The 17694-nt window shown below is 39.7% G+C and overlaps 1 protein-coding gene across 5 annotated transcripts in view; it reads left to right on the forward strand.

Annotated features, from left to right (window-relative positions):
- The window catches only part of cut (homeobox protein, cut), a 135013-nt gene that overhangs the window by 61184 nt on the left and 56135 nt on the right, over positions 1-17694 (forward strand). For all 5 annotated transcript variants that reach the window (XM_018520237.1, XM_018520251.1, XM_018520258.1 and 2 more), the window contains exon 2: positions 6826-7026. In XM_018520237.1, coding sequence (XP_018375739.1) covers positions 6826-7026 — 201 coding nt within the window. The remainder of the gene's footprint in view (positions 1-6825; positions 7027-17694) is intronic.

Genomic DNA, 17694 nt, shown 5'->3' on the forward strand with positions numbered 1-17694 from the left:
GCGGTATCGGAGAATTGATGGAATGCATTATTAGTTATTACGCACACATCTTTAACTACAGTTGGAAGAGAGTTGCAATCTCGGCGATGGGAAGGAAGATGTATCTTTATGCATGATGATGAATACTGGAAGCATCACGCGAGGCAGATTGTGCGAGAAACGTAAATGCGCTGCTGTTCATGGAATCACGCGCGGAATGGTTTTTCCTTATCGCAGAAGCAATGATACGTATATTGATTTGACAATGGTATAATGTTGTGTTCTTGTTCGACAATGGCGTTTGTCGATGCGACTCTTAGCCTCCGCGAATTCAACATTCGTTAGTCTTAAGCCCATTCTACATAAGACGCAGAACATGAGTCGCAGGTCGCAAAACTAGAAACTAACCTAACGTATTTTAATTATGATATGATTGTAGGACGCAGAACGCAGGAAGTTGGGTGAACTTCAACGCCCTGCGTCTTGAGTCCTACGTATTACGGTCTACAACCTATTACAATCTGAAATACGTTTCACTTGCGACCTGCGACCTGCATCTTATGTAGAATGGGCCTTACAGCGCGATCTCATCATCTGCCATCGGCGTTTTATCACGCTCATTATCTCGCTCATTACTCGTCTACCGAGATTTACATTTCGCGCGAGCGATCTATCGAACGTTTCCGCGATACCATTCGCGTCGGAATTCCCGTGCCTCTTATATTAGTCAACTGGCGAGAAATAAACAGAGGAAAAAGAAGAATGATGTCGATGATGCGCCGGGCGCGCTGATAAAAATAGACGCGAGAACGCGTGAGGTCGAAGGCACGTGATCTATTCGAGATTCCGCGTTCGGCGCACAAAGAATGCTCGGCGTTCGACGAGGCAAATATCAGACATACCGGTGTCGACCTGTGCATGAATATGTTTACCGTGAGAGGGTTACATAGCTTATTCAATCTTTTATCTCGAATTGTGTATATACATGTAATGACCTACATTAAAGTCACATATAAAGAACTATAAAGGGAACTGAATGCATAAGGTTTGATTTGAAATCTAACGTTGCTTTTGTTGTTAAACCTTGGGACTTTATAACGACCTGAGATAACCCGACTCGCCATGACGGTCGAATCGACTGAAAGAGCCGCTTTTTGCTATTCTCAATCTTCCTTGCTCGACGGCTGAGAGAGGAAGGTAAAAAAGAAAGAAGACGGCGAGAACTCGAAAAATCTTATTCTGGAGTTACCTGAAATTGACTGCGCGGAGATTAATATCCCGCCGGTCAATCTCCGAGTATAAATTCTATTCGTCTGCTGACGATATTTTAGACGATAATTCAGATCTGTCGAGAATATAGTACCATTATGTTATTAACGTATTAAAAATTTATTTAGATGGATTGTATGTTCATGTGAGAAGATGGACTTAAAAATAGTATATAAAAAATTAGAAAAAGGCACATTTATAGCAATATATTTATAAATAATAAATTAAATATACTCATGCATTTTTTCACATATGCAACACAGTCACTTCAATAATAGATAGTTGGATTGATTATAGCGGTGTAACGAGCAAAAGAGTCCACCCAGAAGTCAGCCATTATGCAATGATATAGCGATAGCGCGTTGGAAATCGATTCTTTCGACTTTCGTCCCCACCAGTAGAAGCGACGATCGCGCAAAGTGCGTGACCGTGTATAGATGTAGGGAGGTAATCCTGCACGGTTAAAGTTCTTGCGCGGTGCAGGGAACAGAAATTCTCTTACATTCCTATGTCGAATCGGTGAGTGCCGATCGATCGACACAGCCGGGCATCGTGAAAGTCAGATAACCGTCAATTTGCAAAAGGGGTGTAAGACGGGCGTTGAGGCCGAGACGAAACGACTCGACTCGACGGCATGGCGATCAACCCGATCGAAGTGCCGGCATACATCGCGATTGCTCATCTTCCCTCTTCAGGGTTGAAAGGCGGCTGCTATAATCGATGCTGGTGTAATCGATGCTGTCGGACGATCGAATCGAAACTATGGCGGCAAAAAAATCTGACATGCGTCCGTAACGAAGTAATTCGATCGTGTCACGAAATCCGCTCCGTGTATTTTGCCACGCTCGCCATTCCTTCCGCGAGTCCCTCAGGTTGGCGCAGCTACTGCGATTTTGATTCGTTTTCTCGCTGACGCAAACAACGCACGATGAGTAAAGCAAGTTTGTCATTTTATTCCGACATTATCAAATTCTTAACGGCAGCGGTAATGTTAGACCTACACGATTCCCAGCTAAAGGTTAATGTGTTGGTCGAATTGGCACGATCAATGAAACAGATGAATGATTTACAGTTTTTTTTATGCCGTACTTAGAAATTTATTAGAGATTATCGGACGATTAACGAGCGCTTGTATTCTTCTAAACGGAAACAACGGCGTTACAAACCGATGCGCGGACACTTTAATCGGCGATCGGCGCTTTCTGGATCTGATATGGAAGGTGTAGAGCGAGACGCGCGGCAAGGGTAGAGGATGTTATTCAGAAGCGATAAAATCGTCGTAGTGCATGTAATGACAAACACATGCGTTCTCACCCCGATCCCTGACTCCGCGGTGTGTATAGGTCGCCCTATCGAGCCGGATCTATATAACGGTGGCATATGTTTAGGTCATTAATTAGCATCTGGAGCCAATTAAAGTAATTACGAATTCGACGGTAAAATATCGCTGCAGCCTAGGAACGCTCTCTTGGCGGCCGCGTACAAGCGATTCCAAAGCCGCATGGCATACACGCAACAAAACCGAACCACGTCAGTTTTTATCAGACATCCGTCATGTTGTGAAGGCGATCGATTGTTCTACGAAACTATAACGGGGATACTTATATTGCCGCCATGAGGCAATGTAAAGTTCCCCCGCTAGCATTACGCGACCGGTCTATTATTCTCGGTATCGCGATCTCGTTACTAATGGGCATCATTACTATCCGTTTCGACAAGTTCGGAAACTTTAGCAACGGCTACTTGCAGAGCTTATCGAAGTTAAATATTGACTTCGTATCTATACAATATATATTATGACCTAAAAAAGAATGTAGTGTGTGATATTATGTAGGTAACGTCGAAACGGTGCTAAATGTCAAGAAAAAGAATATATATATCTCCGCTGCACACACAATTTAATTTATTCACATCATTTCTCATTAAAGCGAAAACATTAGATTGCATCGACAATGCGAGATCCTTATATCACAACGCTTTTTATAAAAGCGCGCTGTGCCTCCTATTTCCGGCGATGCATAAATATAGTGGGAAATATAAATTAGTCGTACATCGTAATGCAGTTTAATTACAAAATAGGAACGCGCGCTTATCGCCATTTGTGCTTATTTTGCAGTGGTGAATATTTAGCGCAACAATAACAAGATGCATCGGCATGATACGCGTTTGGCGCTATAAATCATCGTCGGCAAAATCTTTTACGTTTAGATCGCGCGTTATGACCACCGACGCTCAATCGTTCTTGACGTTCGAAGAAAACCATTATCCCCCCAACGACTTCCGCTGTTAATATAACGATCACGGTAGTTCCGCGCGGGAGGACGATCGTTATCGGCGATCCTCTCTCGATCCTCCATCTATCAGGCCGCGAGTCCTCGGAATTTCCCCTGCCACGAACAATTTCCTGACGTGTGTCCACGTGACAAATACGCAGGATGCTACCAGACGGCAGCTATCGATACGCATCCGCCATTCGAACAGCCGTATATTACGGTTCGCTCTCGGATATGTATTTATGCTTCCCGTATCATTTCGCAATTATCGATAACATCGTCAAGGCTTTTTGCAGGAAACAATGGGTCATTACTTGCCTGCTGTAGCCTGGTGCCTCTGTTTCTCCTTCTCCTTCTCTCTCTCTCTCTCTCTCTCTCTCTCCTCCCCCTCCCCCTCTCCCTCTCCCTCCCCCCTCTCTCTCTTCATCTCTCTCCTTGCCTCTGACTTTGTCCACGCTCGTCCGCACCTCTCCCGACCGTTTGCCGATCACGACGCCATATGTGTGTCTCACGAGATGTCATACACATTGACGGATCAATACACATGCTTATGTTGCGTTCCGCGCCAATTAAATGATTATATGAAACTTTCAATGTCGTTGTTAATTTTATTTTCAGTAATAGCACTTTTACTCGAAATCGATATTCTCTTACATAAAGTTGAGTACGACTTCGTTGACACCTATGGTTGAGTCAATTCATTCTCTTCATTCACACTGTAGGTAGATTATAGGCTGTGCACTTGAGAGATAGTAAATTGTCGATCGAGATTGTCAGCGTAACTCGAACTTGTTAATGAATGGACGGATCGTAGGTTACATCATTGACGCTCAATTGTTGATCGCAGAAGCGACAGGTCCGGTTTCCCTTCCGACGCGGCGAGCCGGTATAACCTGTTTGATTCGAGCGATCGATCCCGAATCCCTTCCCGGATGCCTTCTATCGGATTGCCGCGAATGTGGATAAAACGGACAACGGGAAAAGAGAGGAAATGAAAGAGTCGCGGAGAGAGGACAAGAATTGCAGACAGAGATACCGGATAACTATCCGGCATGTACACGCCGCGAGTATAGCCGGGGATAGAGGATGGTTCGAGGGTCGAGCTACTTTAAATATAAAAGCTGCTATAATTAATATCCAAGCCGAAACAACGGAGCAGCGAATAATATTTATTTAGATACTTTATAGGGAAAGTTTAAAAAGGTAATCCCTTCTTTATACTTAACGGTACATTCGTTATTTTCGTATCAATTCTCCCTTTTTCTCTATCGATGAAAAAGTTTGGGTTTGAAAGAGCCAATCTATTTACATGTCTTCGCACTTACGACATTTGTTTGTGCTTTACCTCAATAAAGAGATAACGTTGCAACAGACGTCGCACATCGACACGCTAATTAACGAGCATTTTGCTAGAGATCTGGCAAAGGCAGATGTAGTCGGCAAAAGTATTTCATCGTTAATGATCTCCTTGCAAGAACTTCGTCGCTCTTGACGGAACAGTGCTCTTTTGCGTATCGATATGCATGAGCGAGTACAGCAGAAATGCAAAAACGCTACATACGGGGCCTAATTATTGTGACTGACATGTTACAACGATGTTTACACCATGAATATTAAGCAACAATTAAACTCACAAAAATATTGATGGCAATCATAGTGTGGTGATTGCAACGTTCACAACCCGCATAAATTATGTAATATTTGCGGAATCGTTGTTCGCTCCGGGACACAGACACTCATACATACACGTTTATATTCTTATTTTGTACACATAAGAAATTAAACAAGACAAACAAATCAGTTAGCGCGGACACCTATTTACACTGTATTTATCGAGAGTTACGATCTTTTCACAATCAGTCGAGAAGAACATTTCTTCTCAAAAATATTATTCAGAAAAAATGTCTTAAATATTTAGAAATTTAATCTTTAAGTGGGTAAATGCTGTAAATGGTGTGGTAAATACTATAGTATAGTTTTATTATTTGCACCTCAGGTAGTTTTCTTTAAAACTTTTTGTTTTGAAAAAGGAATAACAAATATTGCCCTGATGCCTAGAAGTCTTACAATTCATTATTTTTACATTTTTCTATATCTTTACAACTAAAATAAATATAACTATAAAAATAAATTTTTTTTATGTTCTAAGCATGCCATCTACTAACTGGTATCTTTAGACCACTTACCTATTTAAAGATTAATTATTTTGAGAAAGAGATTGTAATGGATCTTTTGAGAGTGGAAAGCTCGCGCAAGTGATTCAGGAAAATGAGAGAAACGGATAATCATAGTCACGGAGACATAGAATCATACAGATACGTAAATAAACGTCTCGACTTTTAATTATAAATCTATAATTTAGGTTAATTTTATTCAAGATTACAATTTTATAAATGTCGACCCTTGTCAACCTATCAAACAGCGACCTAATCTCAAAATTTGCCGCATAATATGTGATGCATGATACGTAAAATAAAGAGAAAAATAATTCTCGATCACATATTCGAATCAACTGAATAATTATATATTTGTCCCGCGGACGACACCGCACAGGTGGTTTGACATCAATTCTCTTGCGGGCAGCCTTCAAATTCCAGTAACATTAAGGAATTACATTATAGAATGGCAAAGTACATTACAATGTCTAGGATCAAAGAAACTGCGACGCCAGCATACTATTTCCTGCGCTGAAAATATCAAAGCAGCCTCGCGCGGCTCGACGGGCCGTCGTTTCTATTTTTGCCGGCTTTTCGTAGCTGCGAAATTAGGTGCAGCCGGCGAGAATTGATTGATTTCGCGTCGCACGGCTCCGCAACGATAATTTAACGATCCGGACCACCGTGAAAAATTTGCACACCTTAAGCGCAATCGTCTGCGCCGTTAAAACTCTCTGACTGCATTGCAAAATTAACCTCTTTAAAGTGAAACGGAGTACAACCTCGCACGAATTACAAAGTATGTCTCGGTAAAAAGGGCTATCGTTTATTATTATTAACTCGAGAGCAATGACATTTTTCCGTTCTGCTATTAATCAGTTTCGAAATTAGTTCGTCAGATGTCTGCGATATAAAGAACTTATACCGATAAAGTTGATAAAAAATGCCAATACTGCTCTTTTATATCTCGTGATATTGTTAATGTGACTCGAGTCAGTTTTGCAATTCAACATAATGTGATCTTCGTCTCACATGTTTGATTAAATCACCGAGAAAGTTAAAAATGCGATTTTCAATTCTTACTGAGTTAATATACTGTATATTACGCGAACGTTAACATTCATTACCGTCTATTCTCCTTGTTACAGAGAGCGACTTCGGCGGAGAAAGAAATAGCCGCGTTAAAAGAACAGCTCGCCGCAACGAATGACAACAATTCTAAGACTGAGGGACACCAATTGTCTCAGCCTCCGCAGGGAAGCGATCAACAACAGGTACACGATGCCAGCAATCCCAGAAGGACGCCGAACAGCAACTTCGAGCAGGAGCTGCAGGCCAAAGACAAAGAGGTGCGTTAGATCATACTCGCCCTTTCGCTAAAATGTTACTCTCTTGTGTATTGCCATATGAAATGGTGATTATAATCTTTGAACTTTTCTCTCTTCTTCCCTTTTCTCTTAATATTTAATTAAAAATAAAAAATAACAGGTTAAATAATTTCCTCAAAAATAGTCAATAACACAACAATTTAAATTGTATTAAAACAAGTAATCAAACTCTCGAGAATGTCAAAAAACAAAAATAAATAAAAGTTAATGAGTTTTTTGCGCGGTTGTTTATGCGTAACTAATTATACTATAGTTTTTCGACAATAAACGATTTTTATTTTCGTACTAACAACCGTGCAAAAAACTCTCATTAGCCCTTATTTGGTTTTGTAATTTAAATTGTCTCTGATAAGAAAAAAAATTATTAGTATTCACATTTTTATTTCTTTCAAAAAAGGTTCTTTTTTTTTATTGATAACGACATAGATGATGAGATATAGTACTGCTATAATCAAGAAAAGCAAATCTCACACGGCTCACGCGAAAGGATTGACAAATCGAACGTTCCTTCACGAGCGATCGCGAGGCTTAACCAACCGAGGGTTGCTGCGTGCAAAACCACCGAGTGGATGCTAGTGCAATTTCTGTGTACAGACATGTGTTGTGAGCCGTGGCATGTCGAAGTGAATGACTAACGTTGCTCGTGTTCGATATCCGTATTCGATGGATTATTGTCCCTCTCCTTCTTTATCCGCCTACGCAATTCCGTTCCACGCAATCACGTTCGTATACCGCACGCATGTCTGACACTCACCCCTTTGTAACCGATTGCTATCGTCGTTCAGACCTTCAAATAGCGTACTTTTCAATCAAATTTTTTTTCAAATTAATAGCCATTTATAGTCAGAAAAGATTTGCAATTTTTGTGAAAGATAGCTAAGTAGGATAAAAAAAAATATACTGGAAGAAACCCTTGCGACAAATTGCAATTATTAAAAATTGTATTAGGTGTACAACTTTGCTTTCGCCGTTTTCCTATAGATGGCTTTACCGGTAAGTGGTGGTCGAAATAAATAGATCATAGACGTCATACAATAAACTTGGCCATCTGTCAACATAACCCCATTAGTCGATTTGTGTCTGCATCATAAAGTTATTCTCGATTGAAAATGTCAGTTTACGAGCCAAATTCTCGTCATTTGCGGGAGGTTTTAATTTTCTGCTTCAATATGAAGAAATTTGCGGCTGAGGCTCATCGAATGCTCTCAAATACTTATGGTGAGGCCGCTATTAGTGAAAGAACGTGTCATGAGTGGTTTTAACGCTTCAAGAACGGTGATTTTGACGTCGAAGACCCGCATAGCGGTGGAAGAGAGAAGGTTTTCGAACATGCAGAATTGGAGGCATTACTTGATCAAGACTCGTGTCAAAATCAAGAAGAATTGGCACGATCATTGAGTGACTCAACAAGCCATTTCAAAATGCCTCAGAGCCATGGGAATGATTCAGAAGCAAGGAAATTGGGTGCCGTACGAGTTGAAGCCGAGAGATGTTGAACGGCGTTTGTTTGCTTGTGAACAGCTGCTTGAAAAGCAAAGACGGAAGGAATTTCTGCATCGCATTGTGACTGGAGACGAAAAATGGGTTCATTACGATAACCCCAAGCGCAGAAAATCATGGGGAGTTCCCGGCCATGCTTCCACGTCGACGGCCAAACCGAATATTCACGGCTCCAAGGCCATGCTCTTTGGTGGGACCAGCTCGGCGTAGTGTATTATGAGCTGTCAAAACCGACTGAAACAATCACAGGCGATCGGTATCGAACGCAATTGATGCGTTTGAGCCGAGCATTGAAAGACAAACGGCCGCAATACGAGAGACACGATAAAGTGATTTTGCAGCATGACAATGCTCGACCCCATGTTGCGAAAGTGGTCAAGACATACTTGGAAACGTTGAAATGGGAAGTCCTACCCCACCCGCCGTATTCTCCAGACGTTGCTCCCTCTGACTATCACTTGTTTCGATCAATGGCACACGGCCTGGCTGACCAGCACTTCCGGTCTTATGAAGAAGTAAAAAATTGGATCGATTCGTGGATCGCCTCAAAAGATGACCAGTTTTTTCGACGCGGGATTCGTACGCTGCCCGAAGGATGGAAGAAAGTAGTGGCCAGCGATGGACAATACTTTGAATAATAAATGTATAACCAGTTTTTTTACAATAAAGCCTCGAATTTCGGAAAAAACGGCGGAAACAAAGCTGTACACCTAATATATATCAGTATTATATTAAAAATTAATATTATATCATATATCAGTATCATATACTATATTATAAATATACTTAAAATTTGATTATATATAATCAAATAATTTGTGAATTATAAGTAGGAAGCTTCGTATAATGAATGATGCACAAACTATGCATAGTTCCATCAGTTGATACGTTTCCATAAACTTTGAAATAATTTTATTAATAATATTATTATTTTAGAAATTATTAACATAACATATATTATAATTAAAATAATATTAATATAACATTAAGATTAAAATTTAATTAGACCTTATTAAAGTGTAATAAATATCATAATATATTACAGTTAACATTATTGGAAAATATTATACGTATAAAAGAGAACCTTATTTACTTATTATTTAAAAGTTTACGGAAATAATATCAACCAATGAAACTATACATAATTTGTGCGTCATTCACTACGCGGAACTTCCTACTTGTATTTTACAAATTATATTTATTTATAAAAAGATTGGCATATAAATTATAGAGACAGAGGCGGTTGTGGACTTTACATGGCGAATTGCATTTAAAAGCGGTAACATGATTGACATTCAAACGGCAGGTAATGAATTCGGGCGAGCCGTTTCGTAACTCTCGCGTGGCATTTTTCTCTCAAGAAAGATACACGATCAGGACCTAGATTCACGATAAACGTTTCAAATTACCCCGCCATGTTCCCGCGAAACCACGCAAACTCTCGCTTGCAGCTATAAGTAGCGAACGTGTAACTAATGATACTCGATCAGCTCTATCGAAATAGATAACAAAGTCAATTTAGAAAAGCCGTAACGCGCCGGAGATCTCTCCAGCTGTATCGCTCTCCAGCGTTGTCCATTAACGTCGCGTCCGGATGAATAGGTGCATCTCAGCATATATTTAGTAACGACGAACGGCACGTTCATACGAATCCGGTCGACTTGCTCGGGTCGTTAAAGCGCCGGAATGCGGCGGTGGCAATGCGCGGACCTTTATTATGATTATGATTCGCCGGTTCGCGGTTTCGGAACCCCGTGCGATAACATTATAATCGTATATTTATCGAGAGTAAATAACCCCGGGGAAGAGGGCAAGCTCGCGCGCGCGCGCGCGATTTCATTCTTGGCAAAAATAGCTGCGACGATCGTGCAAACTCACGTCTCCGAGAAGCTACACGAGTAACATTGCTTTCGTCTAACTGCCCGCTGCAATCTCGAGCTGCAATACACAGCTGCCGCGTGACACGGATGAATGGAGATAATGACGGTCATCCCTCACTTTTACCGCCAAATATTCGACCTAATAAACCACGGTCGTCTCGTACGTGAGACTCCGTTTTCTCGAGTTTCGTTTTATCTAAGTATAGGGGGCATCGCGAAGTATGCCGAGTCGTTACGCTTCTGGTTGATGTGCAATTAAAGTCGATTAATTGCACGTAGGTAATTATATATGAATGTATGTAGCGTAACGAAAATTATGTCTGCGTCTGACGTATATGTTATCATTGTATAAATTACGTAATTGAAGTTAAAAAATTCTTTTTAAGACTGTCGTGTTGATAAAATTATTAATCTAAATTATATATAAAATATTATTGTGTAAAGTTTTATTAATAATAACAAATTCAGGAGAAAATAATAGTTTGTTAATACTACAAAAAAAATCTTTTTTTTTTTAGTCGTTGAAAACTATAGAAGAAGGATACACGTTATATAGATCAAACTGCCAGTTGAATAAGGTATATAAAGCTATCCGAGTCGATAAATCTTCGAGAGGTAATATAGAATACGAGTTACCCGCCACTACTCGAAGCCTTTTTTCCCCCGGAAGTGGTCAGGAAGAGCCTAAGTGGTAGTTGCACCCTTTAGTGCCATGCACTTTGCGTGGTTTACGAAGCAGCGTGCAAGGAGGTCGAGCCCGTAAAAATCTTGCGGTAAAGAAAAAGGAGTGTAGCGGGAATGGTGGGAGGAAGCGTAACCTGTTAAGGGTGTATAATGCGAGAGGGGCGAAAGCAGCGGCGCGGCGGGCGGGAGGGTGGCGGAGGCGGAGATGTACACGAGTCCTTAAACAAAGCCAAAAACACTTAAAGCGGCGCGCGCGTGAGAAAGGAGTGATAAAAACGCCGCTAAGAGTTCAATAAGTATTCTCCTTAGAGCCAATAACAACCACTCCTCCTTTTCTGTCGCCTTCAACCACCGTCCGCCCTTCCTCTGTTCCCTTTGCGCCTTCCCGCGTCTCCGTTATCCCCGCGCGAGGAAAATCGTTTGCTTCGAAGCCTCCGAGCCTGTTGTAATCCTGGAGCCGATAATCTCCGATCCCGTCCCTCCTCTTGTCAACGTCGTATCCTTGGTCCTTGTTCGCTCGTCCCCTTGTCTCGAAGATAGGAAGGGGATGGTGCGCGTTCTGTTCTCACCGACGATGCCTTTTAACGGATAAGAATTTGCTCCGCGGACAATGTCTTTATTGAGAAGCCATCGCGCGCCGTGGAGCACCGGAATGATTTTTATTATTCGTCGATTAAAGGAACGTAATGGCAGTTTCAAGTCCCTCCCGAGCGACGGGATGATTTAAAGACGATAATGAGGAGTAAATAATGCGATAGTGTCTTCGAAAGAGGGGAGCGAGGATGGGTGTCTTAGGGAGAGATGGTCGCGCGATACTCTGGAGTACGCCCATGAATTATGGAGACTTCGGAAGTACGTTAGTTTATGACGGGTCGATAATTATCAGACACGTGTGTCAATGTATATTGCTGTAGCTGATACCGCATTTACTCCGATAACACTTTTGGATATCTAATCTATATGTTGTCTGATTCCGAACGTAAAAATTGTACGAATAAATATAAATTTCTCAATCTCATATAAACTACTAGACTATGACGTTACCCAAAACTTCAAACAAGATCTTATTGTTAGTGAACGCTTTGCTTCCGCGTATTTGCCACTTCGACGGGATGATGCACGCACAATTCTTTGGCATATTAATAACATTTTTATCACTTGATGTCGGTGACGCACGCAACTCAGGAGCTTCGCTTATTTTTTTTTGGGGAAGCGTTGACAAGCAAGTCAGATTATATCAGCTATCTTTTTCCGAGAGCTTGTTAGCTGATAAGAATTATCACTTTACACTTATCAATCGACGCCACAGCTTCGATCAACAAGTTTTGACATTAAAGAATAAACTGCTCTAGACAATCTTGAATAACTAATTTTAATTAGCAATATTTGCTTGTATCTACTTTTATAGATTATAATCAGAATTCGATTCTCGATCGCTACTACACTATTAGATATCGAAAGAGCAGTAACAAGCCATGAATTCCTTGAATTATTTTGTTATAACATTTTGTTATTTTTAACCTCCGTGTGTGTTAAAATGTAAATCATGTCTGTAGTTAGTTTCAAAGTCTATTTTTATTAAAACAATGTCCATATCAAAATACTTGATAAATAATAAACAAAATTTGAGCCAAAAATACATCTTTTTAAATTCATGTTATATTGAGTAGGAGTAACGGCGATCTATGAAAATAATAATTAAAAATAATTAAAATTAAGTGTAATTTGACATTATGAATTTAACAACGTAGTTTCGTAGTTTAAAAACTATCGTGTGGAGCGACGTCTCCACGTGCACATGTACGATAAGCTGTTTTATTTTTCATATTTGCAAATGTGTCACCCATAATGCGGAACGAAGTGACGATGATTCGCGATTGCAAATGTCTTCGTGTTCTGCGACTCATTATCTCAATTTTAGAGCTACCAGTATTGTATATACGAATCATAGCTCCGACCACCAACGGCCATCTCCGTCATGGCATGTCTGTAATTTCAACAAGACATTGTGAGCGATCCACGCTGTCCCCGTGGCACCCTGTCCGTCACCCCCGAAGACAGGCTCGCGCTTCGCGCATTTAAATCGTGCGTTCCAGAAAACGTCCCGCTCGCTCCGCCGGAAATAAATTACTCCCATCGCGCGTCTGAATCACGGTCCCGTGCAAGAACGTCAGAGAACGCGAGGATTTCTTTATTTTCGGTGGTTCCGTTAAAGTTCTATATATCACTCGAATGCGATATTGAAATGTTCACCGTCCAATCTAAATCCGATACAAGCGGATACAAAATTGTTGTCTTTTTCTCTTCTATAGTATATTATTAGACGAAAGGATCATAGAAAGAGAGATAGAGAGAGAGAGAGAGGAGAGAAACGCTTTTTCCCGGATAGGATGTGGCCAGATATTAGAATCGTTGCGACCACGTAACATCCTATAAACATGGCAATAATAAAAATTAGCACGATGGATAAAGCGGTGCGATAAGCGCTCTCGTCCGCGATTCATTCCGTTTCCGTTTCCTGTCGCATAACCACGTCAGACTGTATCGAAACGATGAGTATCGATGTAGGACAAGCGTGCTCGATTTGATGCCACAGTAGCAGACATTCGCGAATCCTCGATTAGGTCCCTCAACGAAACGAAACTCTAACAATGTTTGCGCTGCTTAAACTGTCGCGATAACGATGGCGTTGACATTTCTGTATATTTTTAAATCGTAAGACAAGAGATTTTATTGAGCGTTCGTGGAATCTTGAACACGCATATAATTGCCACGAGCGCATATAAAGTAACTTCAAGTGTTTCATCTAGATTTATCTCCCGATGCGCACAATAAATTACAATGGCGGAAATGTTCTCCATGTTTAGTCTTTGAGTTCCATCAACATTGCTGTCTCCTTGTCTCTGTTGCTGCAGAAATTGGATATAGTGACAATGATAACATACGCGCTACCGAGGTGGCAAAGAGCCTTTGGGGCTTTGTGTAGCTTGTGTCGCGGCGACAAATTGAATTCGTCACGGCTGCGGCTCTAAATTCTCGCTATTTTGTTACTGTACTTATCTTCGGCATTTTATCGCGTCACCGGTCGTCTTACTTTCCGCAGCTGCTTGATCTTAATTAAACGCCAGAAATCTCTGGCAGCTTTAAAATTTGTAATATATATTCATTTGTCCTTAACGCTTCATGCCATGAGTCTCCAGTAATAATTATTACTTCAAGTTATCATGGGCATGCTTGGTCAATGAATAAAAAGAGAATCATTGTTTTAACGTTATTTCTCAAGTCGCGGATGACAAATTAGGGTCGGTTTCATGTAAGCCGTTTGAAGACATTGCTGGAATTACATTGAGATATATACGTGACAAAAAATGTCTTTCATTCTTCCAAACGATAATTTTAAATTACGAAAAATACGATTATTACATAATAGCGTGACACGAGCTTAATTTGCATTCATTGCAATTGGAAATTATTAATTATTCAATCTGCCTGTCACATCGATTCTCGAATATTTAACCGATTATCTCGGGGTAACGCAAGCGCGATGCATGCTAATGATTGACAGTGATTGCTGCCAAAAGGTACGATGGGAGCTCGAGTCATTTGATCGTTGTAGCGTGACGAGTGATTCACTCTCCGCGCAATTATAACAGAAAATATAATGGTCCTTCGGATATCTATCAATTCATTAACAAAATAATAATAATAATGACAATGTAGGATTCGAGTTATTTTATATTTCTGAGAATTGTATCATAAATGAGTCCTTAACGACTTCGGCGAAGTTCAGAATTATTTTATTTCGGATCGTTTTCTTTCGACTGTCACGAGACGCTTAAAGGGTGGCAAAGAGAAGGCGAGAGAGCGAGAGAAAGAGGAGTAGAGAACTTCTGGCAGCGTGGCGAGATGAAAGAGACACCGTGATACTCGTGCCAAGGCAAATACGCTCGGCGAGTGTTTCAAAACACGTTGGCTAATGTACCGAGCACGGTAGATCGAAAAATAACCGAGAGCGTTATCCGCGCTTCTTCTTCTCATGTCCTATTCCCGCGTATCGTCCTACGAAGTGAGATTACCACTGGAACAGTTGCGCGGTCGTTCTGTGCAAAAGGCACAACAGAACATCTCTTTCTTGTCGTATCTTCGTTCGTTCGCAATGTTGCACCGAAGTGACTACGCCAGCCGAAGTGTACACAATGGTACAAGGGCCAAACGATTCAAACGTAATTCTTGAATGTGTTGAAAATTTATATTTTTATTTGCTTACGTTCTCGATGCTGTTTATTTTAATTATTTATGATTAAATGTATAAATTATAAGTTAGGCCGACTTTCACACCTTAAAATTCCATCTATCACTTTGTAGAGCGGAATATCGTTTGTGAATGGCGGTATAGACCGACAATCTGAGATGCCGCTGAATAACTTTGTCGTTTTGTACTTCCGTCATGACTGCAGCGTCGACAGACGAACTTCTTTGAAAGCTGCCGTGGAATTTCCGTTTCCCTTTCATTCTGCATTAGTGACGACTGTGAAACTACTTTCTTAGGAATCTCACATAAGTATTTATTATGAACATTTTTTACATTCTTTTGATAATTAAAATTATTAACTATTGGAGTTATAGTTTTTTTAATCTTCTTTTGATAATTAAAATTATCAAAATATCAAAATATCAAATTATAAAAATTTGATAATTAAAATTATCAAAAGGAGATTAAAATTATCAAAATATCAAAATATCAAATTATCAAAATTTGATAATTAAAATTATCAAAAGGAGATAAAAAAAACTATGACCCCAAGCTATAAAACTATACTCAGATATTAAAAAATGTCTGTGATATGTCAGTATGTTTATCGTTCTAAATATTACATTCTATGATTTTACAATTTTCTCACATGATCTTTAAGTCTAACTGTTCGAGTCTTATCTCATCATCGCAGACTTCTTTGTGTGAGCCAATCGGAACCTTGTCCGTTTGTCGCAATTAACAACGAGATATCGGTAACGGACGCCATATTGGTAACGCCGATGATAGGCTCGCAAGAGTACATCCATAACGATATTACCATATTTGCCCTGATAGGAAGATTTGCTGATAATTAGTGCGATAAGGAACAATCGACTACGCAATACACAATGATACGGCGCGACAAACAATCGGGTCGCAGCTCGAACGAACGACAAATTTTATCATGCCTCTGGCACGGCGATTACGTGTCTGTATATGCACACTATACATATAACGGATATATATCGTACTTATCCGCGAAGTATCCGCGGCGCCATGTGCCATAAAACAGATTAGACTTACATTGAACTGACGGATCTATTAGTGGGTGGGGTAAATAAGAGCTTTTACGATTATGTAACCGTTTCTATATAATATCGTAATTATATGAGTCACATATATATGTATGTTGTTAAAAATTATATATTTTAAATGTAGCATATGCAGAATATTTTGAATAACATATTTTATATTTTTTATCGAAAAATAATAAATTAAAGATCATGTGAGAAAATTGTAAAATCATACAACGTAATATTTAGAACAATAAACATACTGATCATGAGTCGCTTGGGTTATAGGTTTTTTTATATTTTTTTGAAAATTTTAATTATCAAAAGAATGTAAAAAATATTCTCAATGCATGTCTAAAACAGTTTAAATATTATTAATATAATGTATATTTTTTAATTTACTTATATATAATTAATTTGAAAATTTTCATAATACATTTTTAATTAAAATTTATAATCTGTATTGGCAAAAAATAATTATTCAACGTTTTTCGCAGTGTGAACGAGCTTCAGAAAAAAATTTTGTATCTTATAGATACCGCATAGTTTTGCAAACACGATATGAAATGCAATAATTTTCGTACATATTATATTTGCATACGTCTCATCAGGAATCCACCTTGCGGTATGTGCGGAAAGGATTCGTGGTTGCGTTGAGGTTTTCGAGAGGGTTTCGACTTGAGGGTACTGACTGACCGGACGGCTCGACAGGCAGGGAGGATGGTGGTCTGGCAAAAATCTGGGAATATTTGCACTCAAGCGAAAATGACGTGAGTTAGAAGTGCAATGAGTGCTTATCTTATTCGCGACTTCTTCCAGCGATAGCTGCCCAGTTTATGCCAGACGTCAGGGAAAACCAATATCGTTAGAGATATTTATTTCGTAAGTTTCGAGTAGAATAAAATATATAAACTCGTTCGCTTTTCCACCCACTTCTTTCCCTTTTCAAAACAAAAACCATTTTTTCTCTTTTGTCTTTTTGTTTCTTTTCCTTTGCCCTTTTATCTTGAATTCCTAATCCGACTGTCAGTTTTATAGTTATCGCTGTTGCTGGCATCGATGTTCCGAATAGAGTATTTGTAATGGTTGTTAACATCACTTCAAGAGTTTTTTTTTAACGATTTTCCGAGTTACTCTTGACATCATTTAATACCGACGAATAACAGTATGCCAATCTGATTAAACACAAGTAAATATTGTGTTGTATTAACGGTGCGGTGCACCTCAAGAGCGAATTATCCGTAAGCAACGTTCTCGA

The sequence above is a fragment of the Trachymyrmex cornetzi genome, unplaced genomic scaffold, assembly GCF_001594075.2.
Source record: "Trachymyrmex cornetzi isolate Tcor2-1 unplaced genomic scaffold, Tcor1.1 scaffold122, whole genome shotgun sequence".
In the NCBI taxonomy this organism is placed as follows: domain Eukaryota; kingdom Metazoa; phylum Arthropoda; class Insecta; order Hymenoptera; family Formicidae; genus Trachymyrmex; species Trachymyrmex cornetzi.